Source organism: Gymnodraco acuticeps, unplaced genomic scaffold, assembly GCF_902827175.1.
Source record: "Gymnodraco acuticeps unplaced genomic scaffold, fGymAcu1.1, whole genome shotgun sequence".
Taxonomy (NCBI): Eukaryota; Metazoa; Chordata; class Actinopteri; order Perciformes; family Bathydraconidae; genus Gymnodraco; species Gymnodraco acuticeps.
Window position 1 is genome coordinate 1 of NW_022990548.1, and position 20,876 is coordinate 20,876.

Here is a 20,876-nt window from a genome sequence, read left to right on the forward strand (position 1 = left end):
GACTAGGGATGGGACAAGAGATGGGACTATGGCAGCTGGGGCCAGAGCTGGGTCTGGAACCATGGCCGCTGGGGCCAGAACTGGGTCTGGAACCATGGCCGCTGGGGCCGGAATTGAAGCCAGAATCATGGCTGTAAGGTCCGGTTCTGGAGCCGGAAACATGGCTGTAAGGTCCGGTTCTGAAGCCGGAAACATGGATGCCGGTGCTGGAATCCTGGCCTTGCGTTTCCTTCCATGCTGCCTTGAAGCCTTGTGGAGGCTCAGAGGTCCTCCAAAAGCCACGAGACCCACCCAGCGAAAGGGTCCTTGAAAGGAGCCTTGTTGGGAACTGTGGCCGGCAGGGGGCTAGCATGCCAGGGGCTAGCAGGCCGGGAAACAGGTTTGACCTCAAAGCTACCGAAAAAGTTCTCCACCCACTCGGGAAGTAACTCCTTTAACCAGGACCTTGAGGTTACTTCTTGGCGTGCCGTTGAGATAATTGACTGCCTCTCTTCACTACTGGAGGCATATCAACAGTCGTTCTTAAAGCACATTAGGTTGTACGTCACCTCGTACAGGCTGTCTGCTGGGTCCATCTTTTGGTTGGTTCGTTCTGTTACGCTAGAGTGAAGCAGGCAGGACCCAAATGCAGAAAAAACTGATAACACCTTTATTTCAAGGATATGAATAAAACTCGGACAAAACAGAACACTCCCCGGTGAACTCAGTCACCAACAAAAGACGAACCAACACTGAACACAGGAAGAGCCAAGACTAAATACAGGGAGGGGTAATCACAAGACGAGAAACAGCCGGGCAGGGGAGGAGAAACACAAGGGCCACAGGTGAACACAATCAGACAACTAGACACACCAGGGAAACTAAGGACAGGAGGAAAAACACAGGGAAATTGACCAGACAATATACACGGAGGAAAACACGACAGGGAGAACAGCAAAACACCCAAAACAAGACGTACAAAACGTGACATAACACAATAATCGTAACAGAATTAGGTCTGGTTTGGGTTTTTTACATCAATTTAGATTCAGCAGAACTATTTCCTCTAAAAAATGTATTGAATGAAAGTTGTTTAGTGAACTAGTATTGTGTAGTATAGATTACATAAAAAAACATGTCAACTATAATATAATCATACTGTTGGATTAGTGTCCGGTCCGGATGACATACTGTCAAGTGATGCAGCTGCATTACTTGACAATGCCCAACATAATTGATTTTACTGTCAATATATGTTTGATGTATGCACAAATTGCACCTTCTCCTATTTGGGTCACAGAACAACTGATTAATCTCTGTTAAAATGGCAGTGTGTTAGAAAATGGTGAGTTAAACATTAGTATTGTGTTTTATATTTCATAAGGTAAGAAACAATATTCCGATTGGCTAGACTACTTAAGTAAAAAGTATGCACTTAAGCAAAAGTATGTCCTAGTAAAATGAACAAGTATTTATATGTGCAATGTTAAAATGGAATGAATGACATGAGTGCATTGTCATGAACAAACCCAACCATCCTTACTCATTATGAAATGACCAAAAATAATGCATGTAGGCCTACTTGAGTAAACGAACTGACAGGGGGTGGGGCTTCGGCTCTGTATTTAGGACCCCTCCACAGCTTCAAATACTGTGACGTCAGCGCAGTCTGCTGCTATCAGCGGGTCAAAGAAAGATGGCGGCGGAGGAGAGCAGGTTGAAGCAGCCGAATCCCAAAAACAGCATCTTCAAAGAAGGTAAATTCATATCGACAGTTAAAAAAAAATGATGATAGCGACGGGATAGATGACAGCAAACGTGGTCAATAAAGCCGTGTGTTTTTGTACACGGTTATGAAATGACACTGCAGGTTCGCCTCGTCGAATAATCGCATCTCATCCCGCTGGAATTAACGCGTTTTTATTGTTAAAATGTCACTCAAAACATGGCACTCCCACTATTAACAGTGACCATGAAGAGTGCCTGGAGCGACTCCGACTCATTCCCGCTATGCACTTGTGTATTACCGTGAAAAAGCCTGTTTTGTTAAGCCGTCCGGCTGTCCTCACCTTCACCTGAATGTGTTTGTTGTTAGCGGACAAGCTAACATAGCTGCTAGCCTATTCGAGCCACTTCTTCATTGTTCTGATGTTAACATGGTTGTTACTAATAACGGTTGGTTAACGGCTGTTAGCTTCGGTTAACTACCCTAGTTACAGAGGTGGGAAGTACCTAAGGACATTTACTCGAGTACTGTGCTTAAGTGCAATTTTAAGATGCTTGGACATTTCCACGTTGTGCTTTTACTCCACTACATTTATTTAATACCTTTTTTAGTAACCTTGCAGATGTGGATGAATGATGTGAAATATAATCAACTCTTAAATCAGACTTTAGTTCCACCTGGAGTAAATCCACAAGCTACCCTGCAGTATACAAAGACATTCAAACTAGCTGCACCTTTACCAGCTTTGATAACGCTTTAATGCATCAATACTTATACAACATATCATATATATTATTCTGAAATTGACCAATCTGCACCATGACTACTTTAAGTATATTTTGATGTATGCACTTGTACTTTTATTTGACTAACATTTAGATTGCTGGACCTTTACTTGTAACAGAGTATTCCTACACTCTGGTTCTTCTACTTTTACTTGAGATCAAGATCTGAGTACTTCTTCCACCCCTGAGCTCCTGTTCCCTCCTGTAGCTGATTAGAGTTGCCATGTTATCTGGGATAGGATAGTGCACTTTGCAAGGGCATAAGGGGGTGGTTTAACACAACAGGCTATGAGCTTCTCCTGCAGTCAACTTTACACTGAATTATGTTTATAAATCCACCAGGTAATCCACTTTCCTCTCCTTTTTGGCAAGGATTAATAATGCTAGCCTTTTCCCTCTCCATATTATTCAATAGCAGTGGTGGAAAGTAACTAAGTGCATTTACTCAAGTACTGTTCTTAAGTACACATTTGAGGTACTTTACTCTACTCTAGTATTTTAGTTTTTTACTTCTTCTCTACTACATTTTGGAAGCAAATACTGTTCTCTTAATCCACTACATTTATTTTACAGATGTATGTACTAGTTACTTGGATACATTCAGATCTTGACTAACGATAATAAGGAAAAACTATGATTTTAAAACTTTTTGTTGCATAGATTATACCATCCGACATTATATTTGAGTAACTAAAACGAATGATTTGGAAGCTATTTTGCTAATAAGATTCTTGTTCAAAAACATTCTCACAGATCCAGCTTCTTAAACGTGAAGATATTTGTTATTTGTTATTAATCAGACTTAAATACTTTTACTTAAGTACCATTCTCGATGCCGTAATTGTACTTGTGTGGTATTAGTGCTTCTACTAAAGTTAAGAATTTGTTCAAGATTGTGGTTTCTCTCTGAAATGAAACGCCTAGCTTGCTGTTTTTCTTATCAGTCCTTAGTCCACTGTCAAGTTTGAACTGTATTACAGAGTTAATATTTGACTGACTGTGTCCCAAAAGCTGTTTATCAAATGTAGATTAACTTCACAATGTATTTATATCATTGGATACACAGAGCGTGTGTCGCCTGTTTCTTTAACTGCAAAAACTGTTGACCTCGTGTGTGGAGAACGGCACACTGTGTGCTAAGACCCAAGTGGGGCAAACATTGAGCCATCTACCATGTGATGTGTATACACAGTTGCACTGGTGGGGTTATCCTCTTATTCCACATTCCCTTTTTGAGCTAAGCCTTCGCTTTCCCAAACTGCACAATGAAATACTTGAGGCTTAAGATTTGTTATTGTAGACCTCTGACAAGGAGATTGCCTTTTCAATGAAGTAGGTTGCCTTTAAACTAGCAGCAGTTAACGGTGTTTTCTTACACAAATATAGCTAGCAATGGGACTGGATGTCAGATACAGTTTAGGGGTGACCTGACAACTTTTATTCAGTCAGAAGAGTCAGTTATGTGTCTGAAACTATTCTTGGATAGTTTTGCCTAGGTGAAAGATGTGCTTAGAGTGAGCTTTAACATGTAATCATTTAGTTATGTATACCCTACATACTACTTATGACTGAATCGTGTGTGTGTAACAAAACCCCCCAGGGCAGTAAGTCAACACAGTGCATGCCAGGTATGCTGTCTGTTATGAATGCAGCCAGACCTGTCTGTATTCTGAACACTCCGACACTTTAATGACAGACATTTCCTCATAACTGTCTGACCACGTTCCTCTGCTGAGCTGACAGGGCTGTAACAATGATCATAGGAGACATAATCTGCTATGAGGAAGTTTCAAATGACGAAATGACCCGTCTGATAAGCGGAAACATATGAATATTCATTCCTGTGGGGTGTTGTAATGCAAGAGGTCTCTTAAGGAGGCAGGAGGTCGAAGGTGAGCAGATGATCCATCCAATTTAAGTTGCTAAGTGATTTGCTCCTGTCAATGTTCACACTGGAGCTGCCACAACTATCAGGTCAGTTGATTGGCAGAAAAATAGTCGGCAACTAATTAATTTGTAAAGTAATTTCCCTTTTTTTTTTTACTGAATATCTTTGGGTTTTGGAAAGATGCAACAAGACATCTTGAACTTCGAGTAAACTGTAAAGCACACATTTCAAATTGGTCATCCAAAGCGATGAATTCAGCTCTCTTGGCTGTTATTTGTTTGCCCTTTTCACTGCTCTGGGGCCGTTTCTCTTTCCTTTTTGAAAGTGTCGGTTGTTTCAGTGCCGTTACCCGAGTGGTCGCTGTGTACTCGTCGTGTTGTTTGTTTCTCAGGTGGCGTATAAGATTGGTCGTGTTGAACGTAGCTCTGTTCTTTCCACCACGAGGAACCTCCTTCTTGCAAACATTGCATCTGGCTGTTACACTGCCTTCGCTTTCAATTTTATAATACTTCCAAACTCCTGACATTTTCTCTGTCCCGAGTCACCAGCTGAACGTAGCCTCTCATTAGCTTGCTGCTACTATTAGACACTGCGCCCACTCTGTTGCCAGCTTTGAGAGAAATAAGCAACCAGGTCTGAAAACAAGCCCAACAGAAGCAACACATACATGATGTTGTGTAACTTTAAACCAAAACTAAGGCCTCAGGATGACTTTAAGATGTGAACATGGTCATTTTTGTTTTGTAACATTAAAGGTGGGTAGGTAATTTTGGAGAAACCAGCTCGAGTGCGCTAGAATTGAAAAAATCTGCCACTTCCTCACAGAGCCCCTCCTCCAACACACACGAACGCTTAAAACAAATATTTTATAAAAAAAATCCCGATCCCCGATTTTTTTTCTTCCCGATTCCGATCTTTTGAAAATCACGTGATCGGGGATCGGAGCCGATCACGTGATTTTCAAAAGATCGGAATCGGGAAGAAAAAAAATCGGGGATCGGGACATCTCTAAAAAAAAAAAGTAATCTTTGAATTCATCGCTGTTCAAGGCTTGGTCTTCTAATTTAATAGTTTCACCTGACCAACTGTCCAACCAATATTCCGTTCAATAAAGAAACCAGAGACAATGTCCACATCCTTGCACAGGAGAAGTTAGAACAAGATCACATTTGTCATTGATGGATAACTTTCTTGTTTCAGCTTCACACTCTAGAGAAGTATGTCCCCCTCAGGCAGCTCATGTCCTGTACCGAGAGAACAGCAGGAGACAGAGTTTACCGGAGCACTGGTCTTTAAAGCACACATCGTTCTCAGTAAAAACATCCCAAAACTGTTTTTATGTCGACCTGCGAACTGGTTACGTCTTCCCCGGGATGATGTAACCGTGCATGTTACCCAGCGAGCTGTCTGCTGGATGTGTCGGAGGCGGATCATCATCGTGGTTGTTGTGTTGCTGCCTGCAGAGCGCTCACATGGCCCAACAGCTCCACCCCGACCTGAATGAAGGCTCCTCTTCCCATGAGGCCGCAGGCTGCTCAGTTAGCTGTGTAATCACAAGACAGTGTCTCAATAAGAGCTGCCGCTGAATCACAAGGTCAACAGACATTTCTCAGCATTGAACACTTTGCATATAGGAACTCAAAGTGATATCGACTCGTCATTTGCAAATTAAAGCTTTAATATCGTCACCATCCAATAATGAATATTTCCTCCGATCTGACACCCCAATAAGATGATGCCTTTGAGCACTTGACCTGACGTCTCCGATGGCAAAGACGCTTTCTGCAACGATTGCTCGGCGTCATTTGAGGACGAGACAAATTGCGTTTCCTCACCATACAGATTTCACTACAGAGATGACATTGTTTTGCAACTTGTGAAATGGGTCTTATTCCCCTGGTCGGGCCTATTTTAAGCAGCGACACTGTGACCGCACCATCCAGGCTTTTGAAAGTAGGGTGAATATTTCACTTTGTTAGAACATTTTGCTGAACAATAAATATGGCATCTTTTTTACGTTTAACCTTCGTTGAAGTGGCCTTATTATTTTGAGCTGTGCACATTTTGGAAAGCATTGTGTTTTGTCTCCCAGTGGGCCATCTTGACAACAATATGCATAGCATTATGCTAATGTGGTTGGTGTCATTTAAATGCCACTACAGTATTTGAAATATGTCCGGGTGTTGGCAAGTACACAGTGTCATACATCCTTGGTTACAGTATTTACACACCGTTACTTGCTTCATCTGATTTTACAGGAAGAGATGACGAGATGCTCAATTCTGATATTCGTTTGTTTGGCAAAAAGCATCCAAATGAGTCACTATGTCTCCTGTCTTCGCCAGATGGCTGTAGATCAGTGAAGTGTAAACGCTGCCATACAAGGAGAGCTGAAGGCTTTACTAGTCCCAGGTTGAGACAACACTGACTGATGGCTCTGTGTGTACTGTAAACCTATAATGGCCTTCCTCTTGGCTGAGCTCCTGTGAAGCTGCACAAACTAGGAGGTAGGGGGGAGAGTTTTTCCTTCTCGAAGCCGCTGTCGCTTCAGAGTTTATTGATTCCTGTGAGGAAACTCGGCCATCGTGGCTGTAGTCAGACAGCAGATGGGAGAGAACATAACATCTATTCTAAAGCGCCACCACTTTCTTTAGTGTTCAGTTTTAAGCTGATGACACAATCCAGGTGTCAATGACATGTGTTTCTTTCGGTTCTCACAGATGTGGTGTTTTTCCAGATTGGAAAAAACCCATAAACAATGAATGCCCAAAGCTCGGCTGGAGGAACTTGCATTTCATCATCCCCGTTGAGACGGGTTAGTTGTGATTCTTGTAGTCCGTCAGACATTAAACACTGCTTTCCCTCTCAGGTGACCGCGGTTTTAAATCTGACACGTCCCCGATGAGGTGTGAGGAGGAGGAGGACGCCGACCTGCTGGAGGAGGTTGAGCCGGACGTAGCCAGGCCGGTGCAGATCGTGGTGGCGGACGAGGAGGAGCACTCGTTCTTGCTGCAGGAGGAGGCACTGGAGCGGCTGCTGCTGAAGGAGGAGGTGCAGGACCTCAACGTGGTCGTGGTCTCCGTGGCCGGAGCGTTCCGCAAGGGGAAGTCCTTCCTGCTGGACTTCATGCTGCGCTACATGTACACACAGGTACACTGTCCACTGAACTCTGCTGAAACGTGTCTCTGCAGAGGCTGATCGGCTGTCTCAATATATTTATAAATGGGGCCCTATTATTTTTATTTTGTACCGTTTTACTATGACATCGAAAAAGCATAATTTATAAATATTTTTTTAAGTAAGATTTGAAATCCACCCCTTACTGTATTTATATGTACATTACTTGGCACATCACAGCTTTTTGCAGTAGCTAAACTGCATGTTGTGCACTGACTTTAACTTGAATCTAATCTTAGTGGCATGATGTCATTTAAGTCGTATAAAGTTTATTCCACATTAACAGCAGTTTGACAAAACTTTCATTGAAGTGCTATCAGCGTTTCCGCCAGGTGGGCGTCTTGCCGTCATTTGACGCCCTTATTCAGCTCGGAACTCGAGCCGAGGGCGTCCAAAAACATAAATAATTCAAGAGAAGATCGAGAGTTTTTATCGCTTGAAATGACGACAAGGACATCCCTCTGTTGGAGGGGCAAAGGAGTCTGGTGGGATTATTTTCACCGGGAAAAAAAAAGCGGCGAAACAGAGGCTCCGTGGTAAACTGTGGTAACATGAAGAGCCGTTTAGGAGCCGGAATTCCCATCACTAATACGTAAAGAGATAGTATCTATAAGGGACGGCTCAAGTCACGTGACGTCACACAACCCCCTCCCCCCCGGAGTGGAGGCCCTCTCAGCCCTGGTCTGGTGGAAACTATGGCATGTGGTGCAGAGCGTTGGTGTTCGGATCACAGGTTCAAACCCCACTGCAGTCAGCATGTCGTTGTCTCCCTGAAGACACTTCACCCCAAATTGCTCCTGTGGGGATTGTCCACTGTATTGAGTATGTAAGTCGCTTTGGATAAAAGCGTCTAACGTGTAATGTAATGACTTCATAGCCGTCATTGAGCCGGTGTAGCAACATATGAAACATCATGCCTACTGAGCAAAGTACAGTTCAAATCTCTTGAAACATATATCTTTTTTAATACTATATTTAGAGGTTGTAACTTTAAAAGAAAAGTAATGCTGCCAGACGATTATGTCGTCTGAATTTTTTTGGGACGGTAAAGAGATGGACGTCCAAGTCTGAGATGAAAGTTTCTCAGCGACCGTAATTTCCAAGTGCAGCGCAATCTGTGTGACGTATGGCAGCATAAAAGTCTCTGCAGCGCATTAAACATTGCCAGGTCGTTTTTCTAAATATCTGTGGAATTCAGAGCTACTCAAAAATTGCGATCCAAAAGTTATATAACATAAGGCAAAACTTATTTGTAGTACTTGTGATCCTTCAGCAGAGCCGTCACATTTAGGGGATTTAACGGTTTTTGTATTGAGTGATGCCTTCAACTTCTGAAATGACCTGTAGCGTTACTGTGGAAACGATCCCCACCTCGAGGTGCTAGTGTATATACTTCTCCCAAACATTTGTCTGGTTTCTTTAGTGCTTTATAGAATCGGAAAGGTCTAAAAGGTTGCATTTATTATTTGACAGACTGATACCACTGTGTTGTTTGTCTGCAGTGTTTCAGGTACTACAAAAACATAGCATTATCTTGTTTTCAATGTTAATTATACTTATTTGCCAAATTTTAGATTTTAATTGGAAGTGGTAGAAGTGTGTCACTGCAAAATTACACTGGATAACAGTATTCATTCTCCCACTGGTACTCCTTTGATTGAAACAAACATCAGTTAACTTCCTTTAAACGGACCTATCATGCAAAATGCACTTTGTGATGTCTTTTATACATAAATGTGTCCCGGTGTGTCGAAACTCACGCAGCGTCAGAAAATAAAACCCTCTCTCTTTTCCTCCGTACCCACATCTTTTAAAAACGGGGGTACAACGAGCGGATACAGATTTGCTGCCGATATGAAGTAATTTTGGATGGTGGACCCACAGAGTTGCTATCAGAAACAATGCCTGACGTGTTTTGAACGTAATATGGTCTTTGTTTAGCAAGCCTCGCTAACACTCAGAGCTAACCTGTACTGGAGAGCACGTGTGTTTTTAAAAAGCAGGAAATAAAAAAAAGGAACTCACCTTGTGATAAACCTGCAAGAGAAAAAGCATTTGAGCTCCATACTGTTTCAGAAATAATCCTTGACGTGGTTTAGACAGGATGGCGTTTATCACAGCGGAATTTAACTTCATCTCCGGTAGAATTCTGATCAGGCATTAGCTCCGCTCCTTTTTTCCATTTTTTTTTTCAAGCTAAGGACCCAAGATCCGCGTTTCTCTAAACAGGGCTGGAATAGAGGGGTATGACGGATGTCTAAAATGCATGATCTGTTTGTATTTTGAGAAACAAATCATAGACATGTGTGTGTCTATCTATATATATCTATATCTCTGAGACCCATAATATATGCCTACAAATAGCATGATAGGTGACCTTGAAGCTATTTAAAAGCCTGCAGCAGGAATCCACTCCCTTTACATGTTTCAGTTTGAAAGTGTGACCGGGTTCAAAGGAAACTGAGAGTACCTTTTGATTTGTGACTCGACCGTTGGCCGGGTTAATCTACGGTAAGCAGTGAGGAACATTCTGGAGGGTTTCACGATGCTGTAAAGAGGATTTTAGGGTCGACACAATGCCGGCTCTGTGGCTGGGCCCCTGCAGAGCTCGCTGCTGCTTATTCCACACATGAAAGCCATCTTTATGCTTTGAATAAGCCCTGCACGCACGTCGGGTTATAGTAGGGCTGCTGTTCACACACTTCCTGCACAGGACTCAAAGAGGGAGTCTAGCAAATGGGTTTGGATCATACAGAAGCTTTTTCATGTTTAAGCTGAGAATGTATACCACGAGGCGTTGAATTCAGCGTCACTGATTGAAGTATCTTGGTGTGAATTGGCTGTAATGTTACTGAACTAAAATAACCGTTTATCTTTTTAAAGAAATGTTACATCAATGTAAGCTCATCTAAAAACAATAAGAATTATCTTTGTCATAACAACTGATCTTACTAGCTGATGCATTTTCAGCACACCACTCTTTAACATAGAGGATTTTAAGCAGCTCTGGTTTCAAACTGTTTCCTGTGGGTATAAACAAGTTGTGTCTCTCACCACAACAAAGTGTTCATCTATCAAATGAGGTCAATAACACACTTTCCTCATGTGACTTTTGGCAAGAATGTGTATAATATCAAAGTGGAGCAGGATCACTGATGTCCTCTTGTCTCTGTGCAGTCGGAGTCGTGGGTCGGCACCGAGGAGGAGCCTCTGACCGGTTTCTCCTGGCGGGGGGGCTGCGAGCGGGAGACCACCGGCATCCTGGCCTGGAGCGAGGTGTTCGTGGTGAAGAAACCAGACGGCTGCAAGGTCAGTCAGTCGGCAGGCAGACAACCAGCCAGCATCTTCTTGACTTTTTTAAATCAGGGGTGTCCAAACTTTTTTCACCGAGGGCCACATACAGACAAATATACGAAGGGCTGGGCCGCTCACTAGAGGAGAGGTATTTTGCCTCATATGTTCAATCAAATGTAAGTAAATTAAGCTTGATACTTGGAAATGCTGTTAGAAACACAACAGCCTTCATCACAGCTCTCTATAGGGTTTCATTTATTTAGTTTGCAGCTCATGCCTTAAAACAGAAGCTTCAGATTGCTTGTAAAATATGTTATGAAAAAAAGTGATTGGGCTTTTATATCAACTAAGATTAGTTTGAATATGTTTCCAACCTTAATTGAATTTATTTGAAAAAGTGGGCACACATTAATACTGCGATGTATATTTAATTAGTACAATACATGAAAAGCACAAGTTTAATTTGAGGGCCATATTTCATTTGAATTAGCTGAGTTTCAAAATGGGCCGCATTTTGCCCCCCGGGCCATAGTTTGGACACCCCTGCTTTAAATCCTCCTATTAAAAACGTTTGCTTCAGTGTTGTGTGCTTTCATCCCAACTAATTTGTGTGTTGTTGCAGGTCGCAGTTTTACTAATCGACACACAGGGGGCGTTTGACAGCCAGTCCACCATCAAAGACTGTGCCACACTGTTCGCGCTCAGCACCATGACCAGCTCTGTGATGGTCAGCCGGATTTCATTGCTCCAACTATTTTTTTTGTTTTGTATTTGTAAAGTAATTGGTGTGATCGCATCAGCTGACTAACCGGTTGAGGTGTTTGTTTTTAGGTGTACAACCTGTCCCAGAATGTCCAGGAGGACGACCTCCAGCACCTCCAGGTCAGTGATCAGCCTGCACACAGTTTCACAAAAGACAAATATTACATTTTAAAGATGAAACATTTCAGAGCACCTTTTTTGGGGGGTTTTTCTGAGTGATTGAGACAAACCGCTTTCCTTGTGTTTGATCTGCAGACACTTCGGTCAATTTGCACCATTTGACCATTGTGATAACAAAGCAACGAACCCCCAAAATGCTTCCTAGTCAAATTAGCTACCTAGGATGGGTGAAATGCGGCGTCTACATTTTACGGAGTGTGCATTGCCGGTACATGTGTTTCTTTAAAAATAAGTCAAGCGTAACCTACGGCTGCTCAATTAATCGCAATTACGATTTTGGCTTGCAACGATTATGAAAACAACATAATCGAAATAAAACGAATATTTTTATTTTTTTAAATGTTGTATTTGTTTTTCAGTTGAATTATACTTAAAGTTCAGGGTAATAAACTGTTAAAAACATACTGTTCAAATATTTCTTTTCAATAAATGGATGTTTTCAAAGTAAATGGATAATCGTGATATCAATTATTGACCCAAATTATGATTTTTGCCCTAATGGAGCAGCCCTAGCAGAACCCTCCATTAACCATTGGTTACGTTGGTTTTAATCCGTCAGATTTACAGCAGCATTTCTATTGAAGCTCTTCATTCTTGTGAGTGAGGAGCTCCCTATCAGGCGCTCTGTGGTGCGTTCAGGTCACGAATCACTGTGAACTAAACCCAGGCGCCTTATGAGGCGGAAAGCAGCTCCAACTGAGCGTCTCTCACAGCGGAAACTATCTTCCATCTTTGGTGCCGACACAGATCAGCTGTCAATCAAACTGTAAAGATGGGTGTTTTTAATTGTTCTATTATTGCAATTAAGTTTGAATAATGCCCACATGGTCCTGCACACCTCTTCATTAAATGTAATCAGCTGAAATGAGGCAACCAACCTCAATCAATTCACACACAAAATCTCCTGCTGCAGCAGAAAAATATTATTTTAATGGGGTCCTTTAGAGAGGCGAATGGGAAAGCTTTCATGGACCGGATAATCAGATATGCACTCATTTGTTCCAACACTAATTGAGCCTAATGACTGTGTTGTGATGTCTTCTCTCCTCAGCTCTTCACTGAGTACGGGCGGCTGGCCATGGAGGAAGTTTATGAGAAACCATTTCAGGTGTGATCTGCTAACCACCCTTACTGTCTTCACAATTATATGTAGTTCGATTTTTTTTTAGAGACTTTGTTTACAGTCTAAGATATAAACAACATTTTGACTAAATCATCGAACGACTAAATGAGACTTTTGTAATGACTGGAATTCCACTCAGTTTAAAAAAAACGTTGCTTTAGCTTTATTATTGATAGTTAAAAAGATCCTTTAACCTGTTAAGCGGGGGCATGGGGCTTTTTTTCACGAAACTGTGTCTGAGGGCTTCTTAACATTTATGAAACTATTAATGTGTCATACCCACTTAACGGGAAGAGACTCGGCTAACTGACGATACGAACCATTTTTACCGAAACAAAACACAAGTCTCACAAGAAGCGACTAAATGAGCCCTGAGCGAAAAAATGCTATAGCACAGAACTCACAGTTTAAATACCCTTATTACTTATCGTATCTGCAAAAACAAGATGGCGATTAACAAGCTGAGATTCCACAGATTCCAGAAGTATTAGTATCATCACTGAGCGATCCGAAGGGGAAGCGAAAGCAGACATCACAACACGTAGCTTCACGGAGGAAACACAGAGATATTCTTACCTTAGCTGTTCTGATCAAAAGTTGTGTTCAATGGCATAAAAACAATAAAAACGCTGCTGAAGGTTAATCCATAGGTTAATCCAATGTGCCTGTGTCACTTTGAAATGATTACTGATAATCCATCTTCATATTTACTAGTTTGAGCCTAGGTTTCAGTTTTCAGAGCATAACATTGCTTTCGACTGCGTGCGCATAGCTCTCACTTGTCAATGTAACGTGTGTGTATGTGGAACTTCCCCTTCGATTCTATTGGCTCTAACAGTTAAAAAGAGGTGTCAATCACCAAAATCGACCAATGGGTTCCAGAGAAACGGCAAATACACCCATTTCCACCCAAATGACCCCAGAAGTGGGTTTTTTTGTGCTAAACCTCTCTAAAAACGTCAAATGTCACTTGTTTTGCATCAATCTTGATACAGGGTACTTATTGTTATAGTTTGGATTCCTAAAGCTTTTAGTCTACCATCCCATCATTCAAGGGTGGTTTTCACTTTAAGTAATGTTTTGTTTTTTAGGACGGACACTATAATTTACGTTTTTTTACTATGTTCAATCTGAATTTACTTTACAATAAAACAATTATATTTTGATTCTGACTCTTCTACATCCAACTCACAGGTGTATCATTGCTTTGAGAAAAAAGATTATGAATTTTCCCCTTTTTAGAAGTGAAGATATGGTCCTTTGTTCTGGGAATGTCATTTTGGGGCTTAACAGGTTAACTTGTCGCACAGAGGGGGAGTTTTAGATATAATGGTTGATGGATAAATAAGATGATTTTGTAATACCTGGAAATAATCATTAATAACATTTGAAATGTGTAATCAATAAACCTGAATTTGTCCGTCTGTTCAGAGTCTGATGTTCCTGATCAGAGACTGGAGTTATCCATACGAGCATCCGTATGGCCTGGAGGGAGGACGGAGCTTCCTGGAGAAGCGTCTGCAGGTCAGTGACAGCAGCCAGTCAGAAGTCTCTGCTTTAAAAAAAGAGTTGATCGGACAAGTATTGGGATCTCAGAAAATATCTGACAAGAAAAGTAAGCAGCGTCTTTGTCTCGGGAAACTTAATGCCAGGTCCTGATCACAATGTTGTTTTGAGTCCTTGGTCAGTTTGTATTCAACCTGCTACACAATACATCTCTCAAGGTCAAACAAAGAAATGTATTCACTTGGATGGCCAATGTCTGCAGCAAGGTAACTGGCACTGCACATTACATTCTGCAGGATCTTTACATCCGTCAGAATCATTTCTCACGGTTCCCATCTTTTAATGAACCGTTTCTGGAACCTTCCTCAGACTTGGGCTAGCTGAAACCTGTGCATTCAAACACTCCTTTAACCCTTAGATGCCCGAGTGACTGGACCCTACACTCTTCCATAAGTGGGGCAAAATGGACCCGTATTAGAATAATGTGTTTTGTCATTTTGGTTTAGAAACATCACTTGTATTATACTTTGGTTCACACTAGAAATATTTTATATTTAATTTTTTACTATTAATAATTTTAGACATTCTTTTTACATTTTGAAAAAAACGTTTTCCCATAGGAAATGCATGCGGGTCATTTTTGATCCACTTATGGAAGCTTGGGGTAGTAATACAAAAACTACAATTTCTAAAAATGTGAATGGCATGATATCCTAAACATGTTTTTTGAGGAATAGCTAGAATGTGAAATGATAAAAAAATGTAATAAGATACTTCAAGAAAACCACCTCACCGGGTCAAAAAAGACCTACTTATGCATCTAAGGGTTTACCATTTCCCTCTTAAGTCTAGGAGGAAAAAGCTATTTTCATAACCGTTAATTTGTACTCTGTGTTCTCGGTTTCCTCGTAGTTTTTCCCCCCATTTCTGCGTAACCTTGTCCCCCCGCTAAGGAGAAATAAGCAAGAAATTGATGCGTTATCGTTTGTGTTCAGGTGAAGCAGAACCAACACGAGGAGCTGCAGAACGTCAGGAAACACATCCACTCCTGCTTCTCCAACATCGGCTGCTTCCTGCTGCCTCACCCCGGCCTCAAGGTCGCCACCAACCCTCACTTTGACGGTCGGCTCAGAGGTAACGTCCACGGGCTCAGCAGCTCCTCAGACAGCGTGAACAGTCAGGATTAATGACGTGTGTGTGTGTGTGTCGTGTCAGATATCGATGATGAGTTTAAGAAGGAGCTGGTGAACCTCGTCCCCACGCTGCTCTCTCCAGAGAACCTGGTGGAGAAGGAGATCGGAGGAGTCAAGATCACCTGCAGAGACCTGTTGCAATACTTCAAAGTGAGTTCATATTCCATCTGCCCATCATTTGGTTTACTGTCAGTAGGAGGAATTACTTTTTTACCAAATTATAGAGGGGGGGATATTTATTTGTTTAGGTCCGTGATGTAAAAATACATTTCAAATGTCCCAAACGAGAAAGCTTCTTAGTTTTAGGGGACAGAATGATATTGTTTTCATTCAAATTAAAGCATATATTTTTCTTCCATCTTCCCATTTTAAAATCCTGTTAGAAAGTTTGGGGTTTTGTGAATCCCCTGCTGTCGTCTTTAGTGAATTTATTGTTTTAGTTTTAAGCGCTCGGAAAGAAAATGTTATGTTTATTAAGGATCCCCAGTAGCTTTTGCTCTTGACAAAAGCTACTCTTCCTGGGGTCCGACACTTAAAACCATACAACAGCATCTCAGCCAAGGATGAGTGCACTAGACACCCACCAGTACAAAGCATGAGATCACATTGAAATGAGGGTTCACAGCTCACAAGGGTACATGGTCATTAGTAGATGGCCCTTCAATCTCTTCTTGAAAGAGGCTCTGGACTCCATCAGCAATGAGTGAGTAATGCTCCTGATTATCCTCGTTTCTCACCTCCTCTTATGATTCTGTGTTTCAGGCTTACATGAAGATCTATCAGGGAGAGGAGCTTCCTCACCCCAAGTCCATGCTGCAGGTCAGCTCTGCTCAGACACATTATCATTAATGTAATGTCACTGTGAAACGGCGCCACCTACTGGACTGTCCAAAAACCAGATCATTCATTTTTAACAGTAATAGTAATATGAATAGTTTCCTTTTCACTATAGAACAAACAATTTGAATGGTTCAGATGTTGATGTAGTAGTTGATAAAACATTGATGATACATTTTATAGTGCTTTTCCTGGTGCTCAAAGACACTTTATTTATGAATGGTTAACTTAAATATTATTATATATTACATTACATTGCATTTAGCTGACGCTTTTGTCCAAAGCGACTTACAATAAGTACATTCGACCAGGAAGACACAACCTTGAAGAAAACAGAATCATATATTTATAAATGTCGTAAATCTTAACTATCGGATCAGGCTGGGGCAGATTTCGACTCGTAAATAGGACTCTCTGTTTTGTCATGTGTTGACTCAAATTCTATATCTTTAACCTGTTTTGTCATTTGTTACCTAGGCAACAGCTGAAGCTAATAACCTTGCAGCTGTAGCAGGAGCCAAAGGCTTGTACAACAAAGGCATGGAGCAGGTAACGCACCACAAACCTGTCATTACTGGACATTACAGATCCAGGTTTTGGTCAATAACATGAATCCCATGAGCCTGTCCTCTGCACAGGTCTGCGGCGGAGACAAACCCTACATCAACCCGGCGGAGCTGGAGCGCCGGCACCTGGAGTTCAAGCAGGCGTCGGTGAAACACTTCCGCGGCGTTAAGAAAATGGGCGGCGAGGAATTCTGCCGGCGCTACCAGGAGCAGCTGGAGGCAGAGCTGGACCAGACGTACAGCAACTTCAGCAAGCACAACGACGGCAAGAACATCTTCTTCGCCGCGCGGACCCCCGCCACGCTGTTCGCCGTCATGTTCGTGATGTACGTGGTGTCGATGGTCACGGGCTTCGTGGGCATCAACTCCGTGGCAACGCTGTGTAACCTGCTGATGGGCGTCGCGCTGACGGCACTCTGCGTTTGGGCGTACGTGAAATACTCCGGAGAGTTCCGTGAGGTGGGAGGAGTCATCGACCAGGTGGCTGAAACCCTCTGGGAACAGGTGAGAGGAAGATCAATATTTTATTTATTTTACTAATTGTATTTTATATTTTTTAAACTGAAACGAGCAATAAAACCAACGCACTCATAAAGCCAATTAGTTTAAAGACAAGATCTTGTAGGGTAGTTTTTAATACTTCAGCTTTAATTTGAGACATTAAAACGTTTGATGGACGTGTTCTATAACATACTAATAAGTGAGTCAGTTATCATTTGGAGTTAAAGTACAGACATTTAAATATTACGCTTAACCCTGGAGTAAAATAAATATTTGAATAAAATGACATTGTGTAAAACAACTCTTTAGTTTTTCCTCAAACGTTTAACTTGTCAATATTTCTGTCATCTGTCGCTTTCTTTTTAACCTTTCTCTTCCTCCTTCCACTTTATTTTATTTATTTTGCTTCCAGAGGACTCCACGAAAGGTATGTTTTCACTTCCTGTATAGGACGTGAGACTATTTTAGATTTGCCTCGTGTTATCAGATGTAGCTTTCTGAATGTTAGCAAAACGCATACTGCTTCTTAGGACCCTTCTTAGGACCCTTTCACACCTGATGTTTATAAGGGAATTTTATTTATCTGAAAAAGTGAATTGGGTATCATCCTCAGTTTAGTACTTTAAGGCAGGTATATGCTGTGTTTCCCACAGATGAAATGGTTTAGCACGACTCTCCTCAGTACTGCTTTTCCATCTTCCTTCCCCCCCCCCCCACCTGACCGCTTCTCCTCCTCTTCCTGCAGGTTTTCTCCAAACTCTTCGAAGTGGCTCGGAGTCGAGTCCCGTTGGGAAGTCTCATCCCGGCTCCTCGGCACCGGCTCGCCTCGAACAACAACGTGAAGAAGAAAAACTAGCAGCACGCCGTCGCTGTCTTTTCACTTTTATCCTCTCCCTGCTCTGTTTGGAAACCACGTTTTTTAGTACGGTTTGAGACGTGTACATGAGTTTCTGTTCTCGGACTGTAGACAAAGGTTCCTCGCCGCGCTGGCTGTAGGTTTTAAGGACTCGCTGTAGACGCAGCAGTGTGATGTATTTTATTATTTGTCAGTGGGCGGGGTTACGGTATTTATTGGTGGGAGGGGCCATTATTCTATCACAGTGTCGTCCCAGGTGTGTGCGCTCGCCTGTCGGACGACAACATTAATGATTCCCGTTTTATGTGAATGTATGAATGATGAGCATGACCACAGACCCTCTTCATGGTTCCCCCCCCCCTCCTGTCCTCTCAGTCGGGTTGTTTCTGTCGCTGGGCGGCGTCACGAGGAGGAGTCACGACCAAAGTTTACAGCTTTACTCACAGAGGCTCTCAGACTGAGCGACTGACAACAGGCAGGCTCATAAATCAGTCTAAGGAATTCAAAAAACAAGTTCGGTTTCAGGGAAATGTTACCGTTTTTCTTACTCGGAATCACAAACTCATGGATGTATTTGAACCTTTCTGTGCAGACTGAAGCGTGGTGAGTGGTTAACGGAAGCTCGACTCAAAACTGGGTAAACATGGCTGCAGCTCTGATGAAATTAAAGGAAAAACGACTAAGTACTTGGAGATTGGTTCTCGACCAGATATCTCCAGAAGATATTCACTAACCAGAGCTTTTGATATATCAGTGAATCTAACTTTTTAATTGAACCTCTGTACGGCACTTAGGCTATGTGCCACACAGTCCATAGCCTATTGTAGAAGTGACCTCCGCATTACTCTATCAGTGATTTCTTATACTGTTTAAAACTTGATTTTTGCACTGTAGTTAACATGAAGACTTCCCGTATGTGACCATGAGTTAAATCAGGAATCTGAGTTTTAAAATTAAGAATATTTTGGAATCATGACTGAAGAAGCTGTTCCTTCAGATGGTTACCATTACTCTAAACATCCATGAGTTTGTCTGACCTTGTGAAAGTAGAGCTGTAAGTCAAATAAGCTACATTTCCCCCGAAACCAGCTGACTCTTGAAGTAGCTGGCTAAAGTTGACCTTATTATCTTTATCTTGATTGATTCATCCATTATTTTCATATTATCAGTATTGACTTGATCATGATTTTCAGTATTAAACCTATTATGTGTTTTCTAGTTTACTTTTAAGGTTAGTAAGTAAGTAGAGGACCTCGTGTTTTGAGTCAGGGAAGATTAGGAACTATTTCTTGACGGCGTATCATTCCACCTCGGCTCAACTTAACGTAGAAAAATGACAGATATTGATGTCTGATCCCAAAACGGAAAGCACTACGAACCATTCCTTTAAATCTTGAACGATATCTGGGTTATTATTTTGGGGGATTTTTTAAACATTAACCTCACGATGAACCATTTTGATCTGACTGCCGGCGTTTCAGAGAACAAAGCTTTTTTTAAATTGTGTTCCTCCAGTTCAGCCGAGACCTTGTAGATAATATGTAATTGTTATTTAACTAGAGTGTTATTCCCGCTGTCATTCATCGTCACATCTAAAGGACTGTACCACCTCTTAATGTTGTTTTTAAACCACCAGGCACTACAAATAATTTCATCGCTTGCATTTAATGTTACCGTTTCCATTTTAAAGCCAAACTCTGATCATTGGATGACTGAACTTCATTCCAGATGTCGACCCCATCACGTTGTTGTTTTCCTGAATCTTATTTTCTTAATTTAATCACCATCATTCCATCCACAACATCACCACCGTGTGCTTTTTTGTTTTTGTACAGTTTAGTTTTTTACAGCCTCATCCACACATAGGGCATGTGTATGAATATATACATATATAAATATAAATTTTCTAGACCTTTTTGTAGCTGTAAGAACAACGGTTTGGGTGGTAGACCAGATTCAGCTCACTGGACGTAAAGGAATGCTTTCGTGATTTGTGGATATGTCTAACAAATTCCTTTTTTATATATATTTGTACATTTTATCTTACATGAGCACTGCGATTCCACCCCTGCTGGCAAAGAATGTTTATAATCTGGATTTCATTTTGTTTTCTTCTTTATTCCTTTGTCTTTTGTTGCATTTTAAAGTTATTTTCGTTAATTTATTTTTCAATACAATAATAAACCAAACTCGTACAACACAAAGAACGGTGTCGCTTCATTTTTAATGTATTTTTAAAATGTGTGTATTGTGAAGATGTTTACTGGGATTTAAGCAGTTAGTTTTCATTTAAAGGTCACCTATCATGCAGGCAATAAGATAAGATGAACCTTTATTAATCCCCGAGGGGAAATTCAGTTGTACAAAGCAGCAACAGGGTAAGCGTGAAAAAAACCAGTACAGCAAAGATTCACACAGATCAATAAAATCTAAAATAAATAATAAATAACCTAAAATCAAGGAAATAATAATAAAAGACTATGAAAATAGCATAGGTCTCAGA

General features: G+C 41.4%; 1 protein-coding gene across 2 annotated transcripts; it reads left to right on the forward strand.

Moving 5' to 3' along the window:
- The first annotated feature begins 1,645 nt into the window (after positions 1-1,645).
- LOC117553439 (atlastin-2-like) lies at positions 1,646-20,577 on the forward strand. 2 transcript variants are annotated; one of them, XM_034227361.1, is made up of 14 exons: positions 1,646-1,736; positions 7,248-7,528; positions 10,733-10,864; positions 11,472-11,576; positions 11,681-11,731; positions 12,843-12,899; positions 14,346-14,438; positions 15,416-15,554; positions 15,636-15,763; positions 16,376-16,432; positions 16,928-16,999; positions 17,089-17,520; positions 17,930-17,944; positions 18,263-20,577. In XM_034227361.1, the coding sequence occupies exons 1-14, from the start codon at positions 1,676-1,678 to the stop codon at positions 18,371-18,373; spliced, it is 1,734 nt and encodes a 577-aa protein (XP_034083252.1). In that variant the 5' UTR covers positions 1,646-1,675; the 3' UTR covers positions 18,374-20,577. The 2 variants fall into 2 exon arrangements, with proteins under 2 accessions (XP_034083252.1, XP_034083253.1); XM_034227362.1 differs by lacking the exon at positions 17,930-17,944.
- Positions 20,578-20,876: the final 299 nt, after the last annotated feature.